General features: G+C 38.6%; 1 protein-coding gene across 1 annotated transcript in view; it reads left to right on the top strand.

The window, feature by feature from the left end:
• The window catches only part of trh (PAS domain-containing protein trachealess), a 44009-nt gene that overhangs the window by 848 nt on the left and 17644 nt on the right, over positions 1-25517 (top strand). The window contains 2 exon segments of the mRNA XM_065309563.1: positions 9439-9471; positions 12928-12975. Of these exon segments, the coding sequence (XP_065165635.1) occupies positions 9439-9471; positions 12928-12975 (81 nt within the window).

The raw sequence follows: 25517 nt of genomic DNA, 5'->3' as shown, positions 1-25517 counted from the left end.
AGATTAAGCGACAATTTATTGAAACGTACACCGATTTATCTTTGATAGTCACAACAACATGTCACGAGTAATTTCAACAAATTTATAACAAATTATTGCGTGTGAAACTTTTTCCATTAGTCAATATTTATTTATCTTATAATATTTCGAGTGTGCTTGAAAATGCATTATCGATGATGATGAGTTTTTCTTCGACGCTTAATATGTGCGGCAGTTCGGTTCACAGTTTACCGTTGAAGAGGACAAAGACAAACAATTGTTTCTCAAACAAACCAGCTTCTTAGAACTTTTAGTAAAAAGCACAAGGACCAAACGTCAAACAAAGTTACTGCATTGAAAATTGAAACAGGTGCATATCACGTAGGTGTAACAATTCTTAGAGTAGAAATATTTATCTTTATCCAATTAAATTGCTAATTTTATCAGGATATAATCACACGCAATTAAAATGACAAGTCTTTGTGCTTAATTCGTAAATTAGCAGCGAGTTAATCGAACGTTTACGCGGCGCGGGCGTGAAATTAAACGAAAATGAAAAATATGCAAATGTGCAGCCACTTCAGGACAACTGTTTCTATAATTTCGCTACACTGGAAAATAATTTAATGCGAGTCGAAATTAGGGTGTGCATAGGGTGTGAGCTTAGTGGCGGAATGTCGAAGACTAAAAGGCTAATGTCTTTAAAGGGGGGGCGAAAAAATTTGCAAGTCTGATTTTTTTCTCGACACCTTTTTTCGCACACTGCAGACAAGGGTTGCAACTTCCAGCAGCACGTAACACGTCGTGTGATTATTCTTTAAAACACTTCTAGCATCACCTCTACAACGCGAAGAACTTTAAGGTCCTTCCGCACACGTTACACTAGGGAATGTAGTCTCTCTCCCCCTTGGCGTTTGAATTTTTTCCCTTGCTCGGAAGCTAATATTGAGTGCGAATAAGTCATCGAGTCAAAAGTATTTACATTAATTTGTTTCTGTCCTCGAGGAGCTCACATTCAAGACTTTTTTCTGTGTCTTCAACTCGTGAAATACACACCGCTTTAATTCTTTAACTTTGAATATGTTTAAAGACGCTCGTTGGGGTGGCGTATATTTATTATCGCGATATTAACTTATGATTTATCGAAGTTAAGCGCCCGGAAAATGGCCTGGCGCGCTTTATAATAAAAAATAATGTTTGCCCGAGGGCTTCGCGACGCCGGGAAGAAAATGAAGAAGAAAGCGGAGGACTTGAAGTGGTTTAATAGCGCGATAATGGCTTGTTTTGATTGCCCTCAAGAGTTGTAAACATTCTCACACTTCATAATTTTATCTTTATGGAAGTATCTCGGGTGGAAACGGAACAGACTCAACAAAAACATCATAAATCATCCAGATTTAACTAGAATAATTTAATTAATTAATAAAAAATGATATTTTCGCCCTAAAAAGCTTTCAGCTGAAATTTGCTTGTGGTTTACTTTTTACTTGACGCCTTCTATAATATTAAAACCGAGTCCAACCCTCACCCTCTAATAAATACATATGTATACAGTTTCTTTCCGGGCGCCTTTGCCGCTTTTTCCGATGCGTAACACTTCAAAAAGCATCCTTTGGTATTAAGTGACTCGAGACCACTGAAAAAGAACCGAGGAGGAAAAAAAACCGCAGAGCTTGAAAGTTGCTTCTGAAAGCACGAAAAGTGCGCCGAGTGGAAAGTGCGGCGGAGAGCACAATCCAGATGAATAAATAATATATTCGAAATTTATTTCCGACACGGATGCGGAATTGAAATCACCGAATTATCTGGCCTCAGTCAGATTGAGATTTTCAATCTTTCATGTTTTTTTTTCTCCCAGTGATGAAATTAACTTTTCCATTACTTAAATTAAGTAATAACAAATGACTATTTAAAAGATCATGTTCGAGTCCGTTAAATTATGCGCGCTGTGTCTTAAGTCAAGACTTAAGTCATTTCGACTTGACTTAACCAGTCGACTTAAGTCACTTTAAGTCGAATAAATAAACATTTCATAATCTTCACCGAGACTGTTTACAAATTCACTTAGACGTATATTGAGATATTTAATTTTCAAACAACATACCGTGTGTTTGCAATAATGGAAAAATAATTGAAAAGAAAAATTGTTTTTTCTGTGAAAAATAATAAATGATTACATAGGTATATTTCACAAAACCTGTTTGATCAATTTCAATTTACTTTGTTAGTTTCGTGTAGTATGTTAATGTAAGAGATGCCATCTTATCGAAATCTAAATTGATGTTAATTTACTCGGTAATAATTTAACATTATTAACATAATACGCATTCGATTCGGAGTACGGCCTTTCCATGAGCGCTTGACGAGTGTATTAATTCAAGCATTAACTGAACAAATTAATTAAGCGCAGCTACCAAACTGGATTTCGACGAATTCACTAAATTAACTTGGTCCGGACCACAAATTAAGACATTTACAATTATTCAGAATCTCTTTCAAAGTTTCAGTGATATTTTATACGAAAAATAATCAAAATAAATTTACATTTTGATACCTATAACTTTAAAAACGTATTATTTTCCTTCCCGAATTTCCTAATCTCATATTTTGATATAAAAAACCACATTGGCATAATATCCATCACATCATGTATACAAATTAGATGACATATAGGTGCGCGTTATAATATGCATAATCGAAACGTAATCATGATGATGCGAAAACACGCCGCATCGTCAGACACACGGAAGGCGTTATCATCTCTTTATAAGAAGAAAGAAAAAAGCACCCTGCAAATGTATGCATGAAATATGGTGGCAGTCACCCTCTTGATCATAATGCGGATTTAAAAATTCCGCATTTAAATATTACATTACCTACTGCTGAAAGTTGAGGACGAGATTTCAACTTCGACACCCGACGCGAATATGGGATTATGTTTTTATATCAAACAGAAATTTAAAATTCAAAACTTTGTACGCCTTAAAAAACCTTAAAAGCAGTGGTACCATTTCCGAAAAACGTTTTTTAATGCGTTTTATACACGCAACCTGAACGCACGCGACCCACACACATAATTAGCACTTAATGAGCGCGAAAGAGCATGAAATGAAATCATAAACGACCACTTAATATGCACTAAAACGGTGATAATCATGTTCCGCTTTGTTGAACAGTAATTTTATCAAGATTTAACTACTTAACACCTAATAATTCAATTAACAATGTTTTAAAAACGTTTTAACATCTAAATTTCGCATCTTAACGATTTAAAAGTACCCAACAAAAACTTCAAGACTAGAGCAATGCGAATAAAAGATTCTAAGGGTAGCAAAGGTCTAATGCATATCAATGGACTACCACTAGACTACTAGACACTATATAGAAGACGGGAGTGTGATAGTCCGCTTGTCTGCGTCTTGATCGTCCCGAAAAGTCGATTGACTCGAGCGTATTTTGGCAGTCAGACTGCCAACTGCCATCTCATGTGTTGGAGCGTTGGCGCATTCGGAAATAGATAGAAAAGCTCGCGCGACGAGCAAAGAAAGAATGAAAACAGCGGACAATCGGCAATCGAAAAGTGCTTTATTAAATCGCACCCGAACCCGCACGGAGCGTCGCATTGTGTGCGATATCTAATCGAGAAGATTTTCCTTCACCCTCGGGAGAAGATTGGCAGCAATTTCCGCATACACGTCACACACATCGCAAACAAAGAGACATTATCAACGTGTATCTAAATATTGCAAAATGTTTAATTTACTCACCTTCAGATGTGTGTGAAGATTCACCTGCAGAACCTGAAATAAAAATAATAAAAATAACATTGTGCTTGTTGCCTGGCGCGCACGCCTTAAACTAATTAATAATTTTGTCTCAAACACACTCATACACACCGTGCTCGCGCTCAAAATGAACACATTAATTTCCATGCGCTTGTCCCATGCACACACGCATCGTATATCATGCGTTAAGTACTTCATTTACTCTCATGTTCGTTCCCAACAATCTTAAACACAAATAAAACAAAACTTTGCAAAGTTAAATTCTTCGCGTAAAAATTTTTAAGTACTCCAGTACTATTCGCATGGATTTTTATGTAATTTATTAAAAATTTCATCTCAATCAATCCATATCACGCCGTTGAGAGTACTTAGTACGCACTTAGCGCTCACCGCGGCGTCCCGCTCAAAAGACAGTCACGCTCGAACGCCTTCCTCTCATCTTGCAAGATTTCTCAGCCGTTGCTTCGCCCAAGTCTCCGACACTTCCAGCGTGGCTGAAATTAACGCCGCCGAAGTTAACGTGCAATGCGGAGCGTAAAATGACGTCGATGTCGGCGTAGATCGAAGGAAATCGACAAATTGAAAACGAATCGAAAAACACTACAAGTTATTTAGTCGTGCTTCAAATATTTTATTCACCGACGCCCAGAATACGCTCTCGGCTGTAGGTAATGCATGAAGAACTAAAAGTCGAGAAGCGTCACCGAATGAAAGAAGCTATTAAGTCGAGATTTTGATCGGGAACTATTTTCAAATGTGTTCAATACCTAAGCAGATTACGTTTAAGTAGATTAAAATAAATTGGATCAAGAATATGTGTGGTCGATTTGACATAGAAATAATATTTATATTTTTATCAGTTGTAAGTAATCAAGATCAACCAGTAGATTTTCTTTATATTTTTGTATTTTTCTTCTTCTACGTTTAATCGTTTTAGACTTTGAATTTAAAGCCGTGTTTGCTTTATAAGCATCGAAACCAGCTTCTGGAATTAGTGGCGCGCGGTAAGGCATCCCCCTGAGGGTTGATTGATCCCGCACGACGACCCAAAGTCAATGCATATTAATCAGCTAGACGCGGCAGCATCCCCGAATCGGAAGTGCCTAATTTATGCGCTGAGATAATTCAACTTTGCTTTATTAAACCACTATGGCTGCTGAAGGAGGAGATAAAATAATAATTAACTTAATTAATGAATCGTTTTCGGCACTCTTTCACGCGCGACACAATGAATGTTGTCGTGCTGCTCGCGAGTGTTGTAAAGTACAGCCTGTGTGTCGAAAAGTTAAAGGATGCGGCGCCAAGACACACCACAAACACAACGAACGCAGGGGTTGTGTGTGAGTGTGTGTGGGGTGTCTTTGGCGGAAAGTAACTCTCGTGCGTGTCTCGTGGCTCGCGGCCGGCGGAGAACACAAGATTTCAATTAAAACGACACGCTTAGGTAATGAGGCCGCAGATTTATGGCCGGCTGCTGATTATTATGCCAACGCTCACCACCACCACCACAACAACAACACCGCGGTGGAAAGATGCACGATTTTATAAAGTTTTAACGTTACGTGTTACCTACGCACTCAATTTTTACATCGGGATATTTCATGCCCACGAGATTTTATGGTTTTCATCAAAACTTGCATCGTAACTCTTAATTAACGCGAGGTGACAACTCACAACTTAAGAAATATAAAACAAAATAAAATGTTTTATGTGTGAAAATAAAATCACCCAGAGTATTTATTATGGCAGTAAATAATAAATAATCAATTAAATTGGTTTTGATTTTGTGTTTTGAAATTGAAATTCAAGCCGTATAAGTATAGACGCGAAGGATTCGACATTGTCTTGAAATGATTATCTTCTGGTCGGCCGGCATCGCGAGACCATCGAGAGGAAATTATCGTCGCATAATAATCACAACATCACAAGCTCATGTGCCGGCACGACAAAGGTACAATTTTCGTGCGCGGCGGCGGCTGACGCTTCTTTCCGCGTTATTATGCGATCGGCCAACACACAACAAAGCGAGAAACTCGAGGCAATTTTTATGCATGGAACTTTTTATTTGAAAACTCAAAACTTTCATATTGTGCAATAAAAAACGCATAAAAAGGTCCCAGCGAATATAATCCAACTGAATTTTGTTGTGGTGTAAAAAAGTTTTCGAAATCGAAATAAATAGAAATAGACATTTGAAATATTCAATCGAGAATGAGATTGATTTAAAGCACTTTCAACGATTTGAATATCTCGCATTTCTAGCGCAAAATATTTCTTAGTTTAATGATTGGAACCGTGTCCCATTCAGAAATGCTTTCACGGCTTTGGTATAATCCACGCGGGCGTGAAACGAGGGCGCATTTCTCATTGAAAGCCGTCGGACCTTTCAAACATCCGTATGTAAAGCAGGCGCGTACGCCGTAAAAGGCGCTCCCGAAACGCGAAAGAATGCGCCTTTATTACACAGGATGCAGGAAAAAATCGCCCTTAATTGTATGAAAAATGCGCGACACTTTTTCACCCAACATTGCGTCCCCTTTGAGCAAGAAAATGCACTACGTATTGTAATCCGGCGTAGAGTTATTCCTCTGCTTCTTGCATGAGTTTGCACGTGAAATGTGACTGCGGCTTCTTTACCTGCTGCAGTAGCAAACGCGGATAACAAACCGATATCGATATGAACGCGCAAAGAAGTTGAGGACATAAGAGAAGGACAGCACGCAGCAAAGCAAAGGAATAGATTTGTAATTGGCCATTAGCGGCAAACCGGCAAGAGAGGTTGTTGTAGGCGAAGACACGCGAGCTGTGTGCTTATCTGTTGCGTGCTCATCCGTCACTCTTATCGGGCGGCTGTCCGACACACGCTTTTAGCGCCTCGTCGGCAGGCAAATATCTGCAAATTTCCCATCGACAAACTACACCACTACTGAATTATATTCGTTAGAATATTCAGCAATACTCGTGTGTAGTGTAGACACATTTTTTCGGTTTGTTTGTTGTTCGTTGTGTTTATTTTGAACGTTTTTTTCGTCGATATAAGAGAGTGAATACAATTGAATTGGTGGAATGTCGTTCCATTCACAAACGAAACAAAACACGACGAAACTGAGCGACATCGCATTGTCTCTTTGAGTGTGCGCGCGCGCGAGCGCGATTTTCATTTCCATTCGGACGCGGCGCATCAAGTCGCATCAAGCGAAAGGAGTAGACGTCAAAGTTAAGTCCCGACACAACTTCAAACAAAGCGTCATCACCGATGGCAATCACCAAAACTGGTATACAGATATCCAAAATAACACAGAACAATGCTTTGAAATCAAAAATCATCAAAATAATTATACAATAATTCAATAAACAATGAGAAAAATTAAATTTCTAATCCAGTATTGATAAAAAATTAAACTTAAAGTAAAAAAATTGTAAATAACCTACTTTTAAATTTATAACAAGCGAAAGTTAAAATTATGCAATAAAATACATGAATTTAAAAAATAAGATTAAAACATTGATATGACAATGATATTTTTCTGTTGTTAAAACCTGCAATGATGCAAGAATCTGTGCCAGTTGCAATGCAGTCAGTTTTATCTTCGTTAGTTGATCTTGTCCCGCTACACTTACACTCAATTTGTCGTCTCGAATTTCATTTCAAATTTCATCACATAAAAATAAAATTTCCATCTCAAGCTGCACATTCAACTCGACCTAGGTACTGTGTAACAAACGCCTTGCTATTTATTGCACGCGAGTTGCTCCTCTTATTTCAATCGTTATCGCCATAATTTGAATTTATTTTACGCAACACGCACGCTCGCGCCGGCGTTTTCATAACAGCGCGCGATATTAGGCGCACACAGCTGTCTATGATTGCCCAACGTGATGCAAATATTACGAGATGTAAAATCGGCCGAGAAAAGTGTGTAAACTAGTGAAAATGGCTATGTAAAACATCACCGATGAGTTTTTCTCATAGGGGAGCTGAGGTAGTAAAAGCAGCTAAAAGCTAATAATGTGAAAAGACAACCAGAGTTACTTTTTACGAGCCGAGCCGAAAAAAACCGCACACATACATGCGAGGAATATTGAAGGTTGAAGAAATAATGTTGGAATCTTGTTGGGATCATGTTAAAGCCTAGTATGTACAAGTTTTGTGTCTTGTAGACCTTGCAAGTTGCTTCGAACATGCACCAGAGGAGAGAAAATGTTAAATTTTAAGCGAAAAAGAGGAAAATCTTGTAGTGCCAGGACATGTTCACGCTTTACAGCACGTAAACTAAACCAAACATAACAAAAATTTAGTCTACAAGATCTGCTTTAGAAAACCATAAAACTAAAATCTATAATATAAAAATGAATCGCAAAATCTGTTGGTAAGCGCATAACTCAACAACGCCTAGGTCAATTTGGATAATTCTTTTTTTAAATGTTCGTTAAAGTCCAAGGATGGTTTTTACGGCGAGAAAAATTTGAATAATTGTCGAGAAAACCCTAAAGACAACCCTTTTCTATAGGATAAAAGTTGGCATTGATATTCAATCATAGTTATAGATAAATAGTTGCATCCGAGATGGCACGTTGAAGTGCATTATTAGCAATTCTTTATATAATTAATTTCTTTAAAATAAAATTGCGAATCTTATTGATAGAATTGACACATTGCTTAAAAACGAATTACATTTTTATTATATCGGTAGGGGACGAAGTCGCGGGCAAAAGCTAGTTTTAAATAAAATTTTATCTATTTCGCGTTTTTGAGTTTAAATTTGGCCAAGGACGATTCGGCAACACGCCGAAATGTGTATGTAGATGCGTCCGGGATATGGTAAAGAGGGATGTCATGTAGCGGACATAAACCAAGCGGTCCCGGAAAACGTGTAACATGTGGCCTCAAGTGGTGCGCCTCGTAAAGTTGTCGGGCATGTGGTGGTAACGGCCCCAGGAACGCGCAGCGCGACGCATGTGAATGAGGACGTCGTCGTCCTTTCCACCATCGCCCGTAATGACAATGTGATGAGACAACCCCCTGCACACATATACGCATTATACTCAGCCGATAACTTTCAAACTTTGATCACAAACTTTGTTATTTAAAAGATCAAAACCCGGCGTGTGCGGACAACTTGGCTGCTTAAAGGCAAAGAAAAGCAGATTCTGACATGTCTTTGAATACCATATACTGTATTTGGCTCGTGTCCTAACATGGCAACATGCGCGAACAGGCACAACCCTCCGATTGTCGGCAGAAAGTTATTTTTTCCCTTCGATGGACCCATCGAACTTCTGCGCTGAGTTTTTATCAAGAGACGTCGACCGATCAACAAAAAGTCGTTTTTCTTAACAGAAGTAGAAGCGAAATAAATTTGTTTAAGGCAGTTGATGTGGTTTTGAAGTGTTCTCACCACTTGATATCACTTGCCCGAAGCGCCCCGCAGCGTTGTCGCGGCAGCCACGCTTGGAATTATAAATTATCATTATTAATCATCGCGAGGTAACACCTGAAGCAATGTAATGCAGGCAGGTAATGCTTGGAGCGTGTGTGAATGTGATGTGTAAATAAATAAATTGTCGCCTCACGTTACAAGCCACACCACGATTTATGAAACAAGATTCTTACAGAAATTATTTTACTATTTGACTTTTTTGTAATTTATTTTTTCTTCGTTTTCTGTTTCAGATATCGAGACGATGCCCTTTGTTGGACAGATCGGTAAGTCGAACTACCGAACTCATTGAGTTAAATAAATTAAATGGATGTGTAGTAAAACCCTTTGTGGAATGCGCCTGCGATGTGGACACGGTGCGTGTTTTCTTGGAAGTAGTGTCCGAACCACCGAAACGCAACGTGTGCAGTTTATCTCAGCGGCGAAAACTGGTTGGATCGAGTTTTTTTTTCGGCACTTTGTCACAACTCTTCAGCGCGCAGCACCGCCGAGCCATTATTATATCGATCGATCGATCGATGAGTTTTTGCGCGCGGCTAATGAGGGTGGCAAATAAAACCAAAGGGACTAAATTATATCTAAACCATCAGCAACCTGTTATGCGATTATATTATTAATTTATTTGCAAAAAGTATGAAATTGAAATTGTGCTTTGGGTGCTCGAGTGCGGCGCAAGTTAAAAATCAATGTTATTTCCGAAAACCAATTAGACCATAATTGGCGTTCGCGGATTGTCCGAGGCGAGTCTTTATATGGGCACGTATTTGTTTTGAGAAACGATCGATCGGACGCGCGGAACGCGCCAACGGCCGTCGAAGCTTCCGAAACGCTCCGCAGAGATAACTTCAGAACGTGGCACGCGTCATCCACGACGACAACAACTGACGACAGCCATTGAGAAGCTCGCGTTGCGGCGATATAACACCTAGTAATCGCGACGCATTGAATAATGCATACAAGGATTCATACAACGAGAATAGATCTTAGGCAGGCTGCGAGCGTACATGCTGCGAACTAATAGCGCTTGTCAATGCATCAAAGTAGCAGCAAACTCGATCGGAAAAGTGTTGGAACAATGCGCAGAATGTTTCGACATTGTCTCGAATATTCGAATTGCTTCGAATTGTCGACCTGAATGATTTGACGAATTCGCGAATCTTGTGTGCACGCGATGAAAAGTTTTTGTGCGCCGTGGCCGGTTTTTGCCGGGCACGTTCGCGAATGCGGCGAATGCCGGCTGAAGAAGAAAGAAGTCGAGGAACACGCGCGCGTTCCAGCTTCCGATGCTAACGATTAAACTCCATTGTGTGTTGTGTATTGTAGGTACGAATCGCAATCATTAAAATGACAATGCGTTTCTAATCAACATACTAACAACAAGAAAAAGCAGATTTTTCCGAGAATTAAATTCGTCAAATAAAAAATCGACAAGAATGCGATATTTAAGTTATTTAAGTTGAATGGCGAAAATATGAGTGCATTCCGGGACAGTCCGCATGTGCTGTTTATGAGATTTCTAACTGCCCTATAAATCAACACCCCAATGCGCTAGGAACGCGTGTAATTAAGGGGTGACTTCCATATCCACCTGACGACCTAAACTTCACTCTAACTCACTAAACATCAAGTCAAAACGCAAGAAATTAAGATTTAAATAGTATAAAAATGCATTTTATAGAACTAATTAAAAAGATATGTTTTTGATGACCTTTGCAGTAGTTTCTACTCGTGATATCAATTTCGTAGCAAACGTGCAATTCTCTCCTCGCACGCATTTGTTTATCGCTAATTTTTTACAGCGTCAGCTATTCAAATGTATCTCAACGCAAGCGCTCTAGAGACTAGAAATAAATAAATAAATAAAAACTCACCAATCGAGTGTAGAGCAATGCAGCACGAGCCAAATAAAACACTCCTTCAACATTTATTTCTTTGCATGAACGTGTATTTGAAAACTATCCGTTACCGCCGCCAACGACTTCTGTATCTGCATGTATCTGTAGCGTATTTGTTTCAACTCGCAACTTCAACTCCAAGTAGATACATCAATGCTGCGATAAATTAATAGCGAATAATTACCCGCTCGTTTGTTCGTTTGTTCGCTAGCGGGATCCTTTTACATCCCGCGGATCTGCCAGCTTACACGCCGCTTACATGCGTGCGAGTCGGTTTACATCGGCCGCGTACGAATTTATGGCGCTGGCGCGCTAATGCTATCGCAGATCTACATTGCGTCGGTCGCCATGCGATATGCGCTATTAATTGGCATACGGATCGAACGCGACAGGACAATTTATACCAATAAATATAATGCGCTTATTTGTAACGACCATACTCGTGCGCGCACAGGACCCATTGAATTTCGATATCCGAAGGGGTATAAATTTCATGTTATGTTTAACTAGTTGAAAGAAAAACTTTGGTTGAATTAAATACACTGAAATTGGAGAAATTAATTTTAAGAAAACATTGAAATACAATGGTAGTTTAAGAAAACAATAAATATATTGGTATTGAATGTCGCTAATGAAAAACGCTCGGCATGTCATTTTTAATCACTTTTTTGCAGGTTTACTCCACGAAATTTTATTATTTTATAATCTTTTCTTATAGAGAATTTCTCGTAGATTCAGAATCTTCAAACCGTTTTTCTTCATCGTTTCGAATTTCCGAGATAATCGGAATCAAATTTCAAAATTGCTTAATTTTTTTTGAAAAAGCGTTTACCCAAAAATGTCCGCACTTTTTTTAACGAAATTTTTTTCCTTGCCTTTTTGCCGCCTAAAATATTAAGAACTGCAGCCAACAATAAATTAGACTTTCCTCTCCGAGGTCTTTTTACGCGCGCCTGACTGCGTTTTATGATATGACCGACGAGTCATGCGCGTCTCGTGCATCAAACATGCGGCTGTCGGTGCCGAACTTAGAGAAGTGTCCTTCCCCACGCTCCCACGCATATCATAGTAGTATTATCATTGTATTATTTACACCCGCAGGCGAAACGAGAAAAATTGCGTAGCATTGCTGCGCACTCTAATTTTCCTTAGTGCTTTTCGTCGTGGTACAAAGTATAATTCACTAATATGACAGCTTATGACAATACAAGAAACCGCAATAAAAAAAGACAATGAACTTTTATTGTTTCATGCAAAAATCATGTTTTTACTTACGTTTTTCCTTCTCTCGGCCTCTTGTAGAAGGTATTTGGTATCTTGAAGATTTATGTGGTTCATTTCCGAATCTGTAGACAGAAAAAAGTCCGAAATAACTAACAAGATGTCTCCACAGTCCACGTGACGCAAACAAAATGATAAATGAAGCACAAGCGATAAAATTAATTTTGCGCCAAGGCACAATTTATTTTTTTCCGCCGTAGGGGAAGAAGGCACGCAAACAGGAAAAATATGCTCACGAGCGGGGTTGTTTTTAAATAGTAATTTAGAGTCATCTATCGATGATATCGAGAATATTGGCATAAAATTCCCAATTCGAACTCTTGTTCCGATGATGACTTCAGCCTGATGTTCATCCCCCTCCCCGTGCAACTGCATCGACTGCATTAAACCTACACGGAACTTATTTAGGGGCAGGCGGCAGCATAGGGGGATGAATAAAACAGGCGCGCATCGCACTTGACGTGCTCATTTCGGGTGGCGGTGTATCGCGATGATGTTGTGCGGATTACAGTATCCTTCGGCGGCTGATCTTTGGTTTGCTTCCAGGAAGCCCGCCGTGGACGAGGTTGGCAACCCTTCATCAGTCAACGCACGGTAAGTACCCACAGCATCATTTTTTTAAAAGCTAGCTATAGAATTTGATCCGTGGTGAAATTGAGCTGAATCTGAAAAATTCGTGTGTGTGTTTTGCGCGATGATGCTCGAGCGTAACAGGTTTGCTGCGCTGCACGTGGAGATAACTGCGCTAATTATGATTTTAAATTTTAAACGAACGCGCAACTTTTGTAACGTAATAACTACCGTGCGATGCAATTTCGAGTTAATCGCCTGTAAATTATCGGGGACGGGACGGCGAGTCGTCTTCTGCGCTGCGATGAGTAGACGACGCGAAAACGGCGCGAAAAGATGCGACCGACGCGAGGCATTTTAATAAACGCGTACGTGAGCGTCTTTTTTATTCGTTTCGCCGGCAGATAATGACGGAATATCACTAAAACCACACACAATCCACCACAACTATATTAAAGTTTATATCAAGAGAAAAAAAAAACAAAGTAAAGTAAAGTATAAAACTTTAACCTTCCAAATGACACACTTTCTGTTAATCAAATTATGTGAAAATTTATTACAACATAGTTAATATATTTTAATATATTGTGTAAAAATTTGGTTAAAATTAATTCAAAATTAAAAGAATTATGATCAAAAAACTATTTTTTTCTCTGGATGGATGTAAAATTTAAAGAAAATATCCACTCTTAAAATATATGATTTGTGAATGAAATTTTTGACATTTTTTGTTGAAAATTGCTATTCTACACGTGCGTGCTGTTGCGCGGGTGGACGACGGGTGGAAATTTATCCAAACGCCGGTCACGAAGCCGCCTGTCTGGGTCATCAGAAGAAAAGCGAGCCGCGCGCGCGTTTGCACACTGCAGCTACAATTCTACAACTACAGCTGTGTCACGTTTCGGCATACGTGTTTCGGATGTTATTGCGCGTTCGGCCCAAATATTCGCGCCACGCACGTTCTACGCACACACGCACGTACACGCTATGCGACTACGCGACCCGAAATGCGCGCCTCCTATCAATTTCACATCAACTTCAGCCGCATTTGACTTATTGCAAGTGTAAACAACAAAAGTTGGATAAAACCCTTAGCCCCATCTATGATAATAAAATGAAAACTGAAGTATTATTTAAATTATTTGAAAAACTGGTTAAAATCCACTAAAAATTCAAAATTTTACCCTAAAAAGTGTAAAAATTTAAATGGATGATCCTAAAATGACTCTTTTATAGAAGGTTAAAAGTGACATATGATCCTATATGACTGGAGGATATTAATATGTCAGGAAGATCCAAGTTTTGGATTTTCCCGGTGTCCCGCGCATGTTTCCGCATCATTTTACACGCGCCCCCGCCCTCGAAATCAGAAAAGCGCTTATTTTCCTCTCCGGCTCCAACTCTCCTTCCACTTGCCTGCGAGCACTTCCTGTTTGGGCATTTAGAATGCATGAAAGTGTCATCGATACGGCGATATTTTATGATTGGAATAAGCGAGAGTAATCATAAGCGGAAAGATACCCCGACGGCGCGACGGATTAAACCCCGGGCTTCGAAAACGGACGCGTGTTGCCGAGGGTGTGCAAGAAAATCGGTCAAGGGAGATTCTGACCCATCGAGCCGAATTAATCCGAGCAGCGGTCCATAAGCGCGACACTGACCCCCTGCATGATCTGAACTTAATGCTAGATTTGCGCCGATTTAGTTTTTAATGTTTCCGAAATGCCTCCGGAAGGGTTTTCCAATCAGAGGATCAAACCGTTTAATTCCAACGAGATTAAAAAATTCAAAAATTTAGGTAAACCTTTTTTAGCTACTGTTTGAAGATAAATTCATCCAGTCATCAATTTTTATATCTACACAAGTCTTGAAGCAAGAGTTAAGTCTCGCAAGCTGAAAGAACCAGTTTCAATATAAAATTCTTTGAAAAACAAACGTCTACACTGTGTACACCTACAAAACCACTTTTTACTCTACATACGCTCGGGAAGGAAAAAGAAGACAAAACAAATAAACGCTGAATAACCTTATAAACATCATCGATAGTAGGCAAGCTATGATGCCACTCAAACCGCAAACTCCAACTACAAAGGGTGGAGATATGTATGTGGTGATGATAAATTTGCCAAGATATAAGAAAATTTGTTTCGCGTATGGATCGCATGATAAACAGGTCTGTGGGGAGGTTGCGAAGATGCCGCGCCACCGCGTGCGTGAATAATTGATCAGGCGAACGGAGATTTTGCATTTCCCACATTTCCACACACACACAATATGCTTCTTTGCGTTCGAAACATATGCGAACCAAGCCCTCTTTGTCTCTATTTCGTAATAACATGCCACAAATGTGATTTATCGCGATATCTATCAATTTTACAATTTTGCACATTGCAATATTTATGCAACCAACTACACTAACCTCAAAATACCTATAACTTAAGACCTAGTAAATATGACTGGATAAAATCTTTACTTTTATTTTATTTTTCTTCTTCTCTTTGAGTTTTTTTTTATGATTGCGATTGTGATACCGTCGAATTGGTCCGGTGTTAGAATTCGGGATTAGGATCCAAATGAAACTTTTTTTGTGTGCGCCGAAAAGAAGGTGGAAAGCATATTGACAAGGATTCTTTGATGACCAAAATTACAATTGGAAATTGAAATGGAGCCATAAGTTTAGTCTTATCGCCGCTGTTATTGGGCATTTGGAAGTTGATGGCGGCTGACCACCGGAACCTGTATGGAGTGACCCCGTCTAAGGTAATAGCTGATCAATGATTCAGCAACGGAGTATCCGACGGGGCAGTTCGCAACTTTTACGACTCTTCGCTCCCAGATCAACTCGAATCTATCTTAATATCCACCATCCAAGGGTGGAATTTTATTTTTTTACTTTTACAACCACAAGATAAATAAATAAATAAATAAATAACTAAGTGGAATTTTATCAGGTGGACAGCAAACGTTTTTGATTGTTTCGTCAAACTTTGCATGTGAGGTCAAGTCATGAGCTCCTAGGGTTGTAATCCCAGCGGACATTAGCGAAACACACGCCTGGATTATAGCCACAGCGTTGGGACGTATTTGAAAAGGGACTGTGGACTAAGCTTCGGACACGATGCACCTAACTCTTGGCCTTCCCGACCTTAAACGACGGTCATTATGTAAACAAGCACTATCTTTATCTGCGGCTACCGCCACCACACACAAATAAAACCCAAAACCAAATTGTAAGAAGTCGCCTGCTGACCAGTTGCAAGTTATTGAATCAACCGCTCTCGCACGCCAGCTGCTGATGTTGGACGCCCAGGGGGCATTATGGATGTTATGGGTTATTCAGTCGTGAGATGGGATCGTTTAAAGCAACCGCGCCGCGACTACTTTCATTCATACATTCGATTTCGAAGCATCGAATCGCCTTCTATCCGTTGAGTTGAGTTTCATTCAATTCCTGTCCCCTACTACTCTTGATCTACGTCCAGAAAATATTTTTATTTTGATCATATGAATTTTATGAATGGAGCTATAAAAATACCGAAATTGGCGCTTGCTTTCAGTTATTAATTGTATAATTTTCACATTTAACGAACAAAAAATTTACAAAAGAATTTCTTCGTAGAATAATGCACTGTTAATGAAATTAAAATCTTTTCCCACGATTATATGATTAAATTAATTAGTGCATTTATTTTGGCTATTCATTATGTTTATTATGATCAATGTGACATTTTGTCATTGAGCTCGGGACGTGCGCATTGTTTCACCTTTCTTAATCACTTCATTAACATAATTTCATGCATGTCATGAGTCTCATGATGTGTCATAAAACTAACTGTTGCTTCATTTTAGTTTAAAACACAAATTTCAACAAGTCTAGACTCATAACAACTAAAATATACTAAAAACTTTTTGTTTAAAATTTATACAATTATTTGCTTTTATAAAAACAAGAATTTAATAACAAAACAAAATTGAACAGCAAACAGTTGTATCCTACACGTCGATTAATCTTCGCAGGACTTTATTGGAAACAGAACAAATGTCCTGTCACCTCCCAATGTCGAATACAACTTAAGTTTCCGACACTTCCAAATCCACACCGACAGCCAAAGTTACAATTACAATTACATTGAGAAATTGACGTACGACTAAAGTTCCACTTGCAATATATGCAAATTAAACCGAAAAAAATAAACAGGATGAGAGTAAATTAAGGCACCGGGAAGAAGAAATGAGTCTTCTTGATGAAAATGCAAAACCAGATAGTGATATAGGTACAATGTGCAACTCTGCTGCAAGAGATGCAAATGATTGAGCACTGGCGGAGCAAAGGAAGAGGCGAAAGGAGAGTCCGTCGGGAGTTGCGAGTCTTAATGAGTAGCTTGTCTTCTGTCTGGCGAGCGCGTCGTCGATAATTAAGACAAACACTCGTGGGAGAGACGAAGCGACGATCTTCTTATACCTTGTGCGACGCAATGTATAAATTTGTTCAATTTAATACGACTGAATCATTTACATCTAACATAATTTGACTAAATTTTTACATTTTTTGCTAAACTTTTAATACTTTAATCAATTTAGTTGATTACTTGGATAAAATGCACATAAAAATTTAATCAAACAAATTGTCCAACTTGTTTACTCGATGTTGATGAGCTCAGATGAGATGTTATCTAAGATTGCAGTGCAATTTTTCGTTAATTTGTAATTTTAGTCGAAAATTTCGTCGAAAAATCGAAACTTTAACGGGCACTTTAACAGTTTAGCAGATTGCTTTTTATTTTTATTACTGCTTGATCGCAATCTCGTGCGCATGCCGGCGCTAATAAAAAAGAAGCGCGGATAATGAAAGAGACTCGAAAGCACTTTGCATACTGGATGCGACGGCGACGTCTTGGGGACGTTTTTCGGATATTTCTGAAACATTTAACACGACATTAACTCGCACTCGCACGCGCGTCGACAATCGGCTAATTTACTCGACTGGAGCAAATAAAAGACGCAGAAGAAGCAGCGAGAGGACTTAAACTAAAGACGAACATCGTGGAAAACAGATCAAAAAGGAACAAATTTGTTGCTTCGTTCGTGCATATTCACATTTATTTCGGGAAGGGAAATAAAATGCGATGCGCCAAATTACAGGACTTACAGGACGATATAATAAATGGTCTAAACATGTCTAGAATCTTTAAGAATTTTGCTGAAATGGCAAAAATTTAACCATGACATCAATTCACATAGAAACATTTTTGTTTTTGACTAATTTCTTCAAAATTCTAAAAATAATAAAAAATTATACAAAGCTTGCCCAAAAATATTCTGTAACTCAACTCCTCAAAGAATAATAACAATAACTTATATAATAATCAAGTTATTGATCAATAACTGAAAAAAAAAACATAAATTTATTTGTTTCTTCAAATTTTAATAAAAAAAGAAGGGTTGCACCATTTTTATGTGCAATTTGCACGTCAAGTCAAGTCAACACCAAACGCACTCATTCATTATTTCATTTAATTCTTTAATTCTTTCTTTTCTTTCCCCTTTAGAACGTCCGTCCATTCATTAAGAGCTTTCCGGGTGATAAAACGCATAAACTCAACGCGTAGTTATAATTAAAAAATGCCATCGCGCAACTTGCAAACAAAAAAAAACAGGAAAAGTATTTTTATGTCCTGAAGAGAACAGAAAAAAAAACGTATCTCAAAAGGGGATGTTTTTCTCGCGTACATTTACACCTCGCAATCTCGCGTTTGTTTCATTACCGAATTTAACTCCCCGGAATAAAATTTACGATCTTCATGGTCATTACAAATTTTTTCTATTCTAGTACATAAATAGCAAGTGTTACAATGTATTTCAAGTGTAAACACATCACACTTACTTAATTATTAATACAAATTAATAATTTGTCATTAATTTTTACATTTTAAAACGTTTGATGAAAGATTAGAAATTATTTACCTCTGCGGTTAATAATAAATTAAAATCCAGGCTTTATAATTTACGCTTTGACAATGATTTACACATTCGCGTTCGGTTCGGTGGTTGCAATTGCATCGCACATGAATTTACTACCTCAACTACTGATGACTCTACTGATATACTCACAGAAGATGGTTTAACGCCGCGCGTAAAATATGATCGGTGCGCGCCGGTTTTGTGCGGCGTTAACTCCGTAATTAAATCTACGGATTAAACATATTAATTACGAATGCGTAAAATGCCCGCTGCGCGTAGACGCGCCTAATAATTCATAAGGTATACAAGACTCGCAAAGCCCTTTAACACTTTCACACACAATTTATGATTGAATATTACTTTTTTCAAAAAAAAGCAAAAAAATGTTTTTTTAAATAATGAGGTCATGACGCATAATATCGTGACGTAATCGTCGTGAGAACACGACGACAATTTCTTCCTCACACAGGAGCCGCAAAGTGATGATAATCATGACGAGTGTCATGAAACTTTTGAAATATCTCTGCCACAAGCATCTAATTTTGCAGTTATTATCCACAACTCCGTTTTAACAACGAAATTAATTATTTTAGCAAGTAAACAATGTTCCCACCATAAATTCACCACTTTTTCGAAAGTAAATAAAGGCGCAAAACGCAGCGAGGAAAATTTACGACCTCGGATATTGTTTTATACAGCATAAAATTCGGTAGCATCGCGTGGAATGCGCAAGATGTGTTCGAAATGTGTCGACGGCGGCGATAAAAGTGATAACTTTATTGTTCATAACTTAGAGCGTTGCAGCAATTTCGTGTGTGAGACAACAGTCGGGACAAAATTGTTTTCTCATAGAAACCAGTATTAGCTTCCTAATTTACGTCGAAGCCGTGTCCAATCTGTTGCCACAATTACAGACAATAAAGGAAACCAAAGATCTCTCATCAATTTAATGTCGTTCGTTGTTTTTTTTTTTCTCAATGTTGAATTTGTGTTTGATTTTCGTTTGGTGACTTTGTGACTTCGTTGATGAAGAATATCGAGTCATTTATTTGCTCAATGATTAAGCCCGGAATTACATAATGGTAAGGCAGGAGCAGAGGGTAATAATAACCGGCCGCCACGACCGCCAGAATTATACTTATTACACTTATTCGCTGCCGCAGAGAGAGCAAAAGCTCAGGGGGAGACAGTGTAGTAATAGCCCGCGTTGTGCGGTCGCGGCGCAATGAAGTAATTGCATTTTCCGCTCTTTTAGGACCGAATTTATCGTGCAAATTCCCCGAGTGCTAATCTCGAGCTTAATAATTTTCGATATTAGATGATGATAAATGATAAATAAATCATTTCGACTTTGGGTTGGGTCTAGGCTCGCAAATATGCGTTAAAAACTCACGAAATGAAAATAAGATAACAAGAAGCCTTCTTTGATGAATGATGGAAGGATGTTAAAGGGCTTTCACGCACTATCGATAAACTTAAGCCGGATAATTAGTTATTTTGCGGCGTGTTAGCATTAGGCGTTGTGTGTGTGCGCGAGAGCACAATTAGTTTTACATTACGTACGAATTTTTCGTCGTTTTGCTTCGCTAATCATTTATTTTACGCACTCAGAGTCGTGCCCCACGCTTCACAACGTCATTAATTTTATAATTAAACGTTATACATTATTGGGCGTTAATTACGAACACTAATCTTTTGCCAGGCCATTCGTTGGCATTGATTAAGTATGCTAAATAATATTTTCTGCGTATTTAAAGCCAAAATCTTATTTTCTTTGAAAGTAAATATACAACTGAGTTTATTTACACAAAACCCTACGCAGGATGAAATTAAACGTTTATTTGCTCGCACCAGAGGAAGTGGGCAGGAAATAATATCGATGGTCATTGATTGACACGCTCAATACCCTCGACCAACTCGATGATATTGATAGAAACAACAATCAATATTTACTCAAGCGCAAAAATACACTTTCGCACTTCACTATTGCTCACTTTTCGTAATTTGGCACTATTGCCACACTAGTCTATTTATCTACGAAAAGGGCGATGAATGTTTGCCAAATACCCGAAACATCTTTCATTAGCATCACACTTTTTACCGAAAAATAACATGATTAGCTATAAAAGTCGATTCCCTCGGGAGTTTAACCTGAAGAAGTAGAACTAGTTCTCCTAGGCCGCGCTGATAACTTTTTAAGACCCGAATTTATTTAGTTTGCGGCTGGGTCATTACCAAATGACGACCCTCGTCGGACCCTCACGCCGCCCCCTTTCAGCTTCTTTTTACGAGCGCGCGTCTGGCGTTACTTTCGCCGACGATAGCATCTTAGTAATAGTTTCGCTCACGTCTCCCTGGAAGCGCATAAAGCGTATTCCTAATGCCTCCAAACACACCTTCGGTGGTTCAGTTCTAAACTTTTAATACACATCAAAACCTTAACTTAATCACAACACCTCTTGTTGCTTCGTGTTGCACGTAACATCAACTTTTGTAAGATTTGTAAGCGAGGTGTTAATGCAAAACGCATAATAAGATCTGGCGCGGGAGATGTTGTCGCAGTTATAAGATTAGCGCCGGCGGTGTTTAACCTGCTGGGAGTTAAGGAAATGACTCGCGAATGGCGCAGCGCCCCCGCGGCCACGGATTATACGCTAAGCCGACCGAGAGGGAAATAACTCCGGATCTTAACAAGAGTTTGCACTCAACGAGACGAGCTCCGGAGCGCTCTTAACGCGCTCGTTTTACACGTTACAAGAAATGTTTTCTTGGACACACACTCGTGTAAAAAACACGCAAATAATTTTCGGAAAATATTGGAATGGATTTAGAATTCTACGATCACCAAGGGAATATGTCAGACAAATTCGGGATTTATTGGCGTGAATTTGCTATTTATGAATACTCTGGAAATGATGTATCTCCCGAAAGATTTCAAGCTTACGCTGCGGGTTTTTTATATCATCAATCGGTGAAACCATCCGTAAAATTTCTAAAAACAGGAAACAATTGTTTCCCAATCGATGCCAATACAAATTATCTTAGCTTTTTGTGTGTGATATTACCTATACGCTTTGATAATAATGTCAAATTGTCGCGGGAGATGAAATTTCAATCACGGTGCGCCCGAGCTGCTCATTTTTGTTTATGGCCCTAAATTATAAGGTGCGCGCGCGTGTAATGCCGCAATTTCGGTCAGGTCTGAAGCTGTGATTACAGACACCGCGCAAGCATCGCCTCTATGTCGTGGTGCGAGATGAGGGCCCATTTCAGAAGGGGAGGTTTGAAGTAAAGTAAAGTAGAGTAAAGTGATGCTAGTAGTAGTAGTATGGCTAGCCCATGCCAGGCAATATGTTAGTCGCCATAAATCATTGTTAGGATGACTAACATGACTAACAGCCGTCGAAGACGCGCAGGACGGGAGCCCGACCGGCCAGAAATATGATGTAATTTATATGGAAATGCGTGGAAATCTTTGTCATTTGTAGACAAAGATATGAATGAAAAATTCACTGTCCACGCACGGAAAACACAAAACCACCCTGTGTGTGCGGTGCTGCCATCATCTGCTCGCCAAGATAGGATGACAAGGAGATGTGAGATGGGGTACACCCCCACCCTCGATATAATTTGTCAAGTCGACCATCGAACCATCAGTCAGATTTTTAGATATATAAAGATTATTTACGTCAAAGGATCAGAGGATATCTTTGATATCAACAATTATTACAAACTTTAAGGGTATGAAACTTGGAACTTGTGTAATCCAAGTTTGACGCCGAAGACGCTCATGTTTGCATATTGCAATTTGCATTTTAAGTACTACTGGTACTTGGTAGTTACGTTGTTACTTTGATGGGTTTGCGTAACCTCATCAAAACAGATTTTTAAGTAATTTTAATAATAACTTAAAAACTACTTACTGCTTAAAATAAAGTCCTCATAAATGACCATCTTCTGACGCCTGTAACAAGGAAAATAAAACGAATTTAATGATTACTCATGTGCTGGTTTAATTCGTGTATGAATTCAAATTCAGTTTTGTGTTACAATGATGATGATTTGCATTTAAGGGAGCGTGAGTTGTCAGTCATTTTAATAGCATAATAATACACGGCCCTCACAGCTTCGGGGTGCTGCTGGTTGACGCGATGAAAAGCGCCGCACGGCAATATGTTGGCAATTATTCATCGCTGCCACCCTCGACGCGAGACCCTCTCATCCATGCGTGGCGCGCGCGCGAAAGTTGTCCCGCCCGAGGCGCGAAACCGCCCCGAAATCAGATTTTAAATGCACATATTTCAATCCATTAGTGGGCAAGTAGGCGAAGACCAGCAGCAGCCGAGCCAAAGCAGGAGAGGAGCAGGAGCAGCGATAATTTCATTTAGAGCTATTCGACACTCAACTCAACTCTTGTTATGCAAATTTTAATATGGAGCAAAAAATATGTACGTAAAATATTCAATAACTAACAAAACAAAGTTTTTTGTTGTAAATTTTAAATCAGAACAGAGAAAGTGGTGCCTTCAAGCGGAGCTTACATGAATCTAAGGGTGGAAAGCAGTGAACTTCAGAGTTTTCTCACTGTGCGGCGCTAGGGGTAAATTTCAAACCTTATCTTTAGAATTTCAGCTTCTAGACATCTCAAAAACATGTTATTTTCATATAAAAGACACAAATTTTTATTTAAAATTTATAACTTATTCATTTAATTCATTTATTTATTTTAAACTAATATGACTTATTTACTAAAACTACCCTTAATGATTACTATATGTGTCTGCATGTGTATTTGTGTGTGACACAGAATGAACATCTCTTAGGGTCGCCCAGAAACCACCCTTCAGTTAGGGGATGATTTGGCGTGCGCTTGTCATTTAAATGCTTCGTGACACCAATCAGACCGATAACAAGTGTCCTCTTGTCGCTACGAACCCACAATGTATTTAAATTCGACTATTCTTACAATTATTTACCACTACTAGTCTCACATCTTAGGTATTCTTAAAAGTCTTGAATTTAAAATGCGACCAAATTAAACGTTCTAATTTCACACACAATAACGCGCACAATCTAATCGTCATAAGAAGCACTAAAACGTAATCAGAATTAAGAATTAACCACGAGGCAAAGAAAGACTAAAGAACTCCAAAGGGTTGAAACAAAAGACTGAAGGGTTGCGCGCGTTTTACAAGCCTCCACAGTGCTATTTTTCGAGCGTTGTTTTAAATATGTATCCTTATTGGACACGCGAGGATTGCCAAGCAGCAACGGCTGTTTCCGAGATCATTTCAACCCTTGATACAATAAATACTCTGTAAAACAGCGAGTAAAATAAAAAGCGCACACAAAGAATACAAAGAAAATCAAGGATATTGTCGAAATCTCTCGAATAACACCATTTTTGATAGCTGTGGATATCCGCGGATATGTTGCAAGTCCTCAAAACGACAACGGCGAGTTGGTAAAATGTAAATTCCAGCAATAAAACTAAATCTGCGCAGATTTACTCCGTGGAAATAAGCATGTCATAACCGACGAGATGATGTCGCGCCAACCCCGCGCGTCGTAAAGTTGAGACACACCAACCGCCCCCGAACCACCCGCGATTATCCACCCTTATTCTCGTGTTTCTTGCATTTCCATCCGAGACGCAGATCGGGGACTATTTACCTGCGCGGCGTACGTCGCATTTCAATCAGCAATAAAAATGTAAAACGTGTAGATACTTCATTTCGAGATGAAGAAGAAGACGAACAATTTCAAACAGAAGAAAGTTTTATTCCAGACTTAAAATATATCTGAGCTTAGAATAATTGCAAAAATGATGCATTTGCATAGGAAAAATAAAGTACTAGTACTACATAACAATAAAACGTTAGCGTATTCTGACGTGAATATATCTACTGTAAAATTTGCGCAATTTCGCATTTGAGGCACTTATTCTCGGCCCCGCTATTCGAATTGTTCCCATATGTGCGTTGGAGAATGTGGGATAACACTTTGAAAATCCGAGCGCGCCAGCAGGGTCGGAAATGCAAGTGATGCGTTTTAAATTATCAAAGCGGAATGCCCCGAACGTCCTGCGGGAGCATTAAATCGTTCACGACTTGTACGCGCCAGAAAAGAATGGCAATTTCGCTCAAGTACATGGTTACTAAGAAAAAAGGTTTTAAAAAACCTTAACAAACAAATGTCTTCCCAACACACATCAGGATAATATATATTTTAATGTAATATTTAAAATTACATTACTAATAAAAAATAAATATTTAAATATTAAATAATATAAAATACTTAACAAGTATTTTCAAAGAAATGTGTTAGTTTGCTTGAAAAGTAGATTTTCGGATGTAAACACACAAGAAACTGATAAAAACGCTGCAAATTTTGTGTAAATGTGTTCACTAGTGACATCTATGGTTTCTTTAGAGATTTAACCAACGCCTATCTCACACTTCTAAATATAAACAAACAACAATCTGATACGAACAAATACCCGTTGAAATTCACCTCAAAACATTTATAACTTTTATTTTTATTTAATTTTTACTGACTGTATTTATCACGAACATAATTCATATGTTCTAGTTTGAAAAGTTTTA

Source organism: Atheta coriaria, unplaced genomic scaffold (genome assembly GCF_025399875.1).
Source record: "Atheta coriaria isolate IRGN ID8LTWV9N9 unplaced genomic scaffold, Caltech_Dcor_3.1 hic_scaffold_8_pilon, whole genome shotgun sequence".
Classification (NCBI taxonomy): Eukaryota; Metazoa; Arthropoda; class Insecta; order Coleoptera; family Staphylinidae; genus Dalotia; species Dalotia coriaria.
This window is presented reverse-complemented; position numbering and strand designations above follow the sequence as displayed.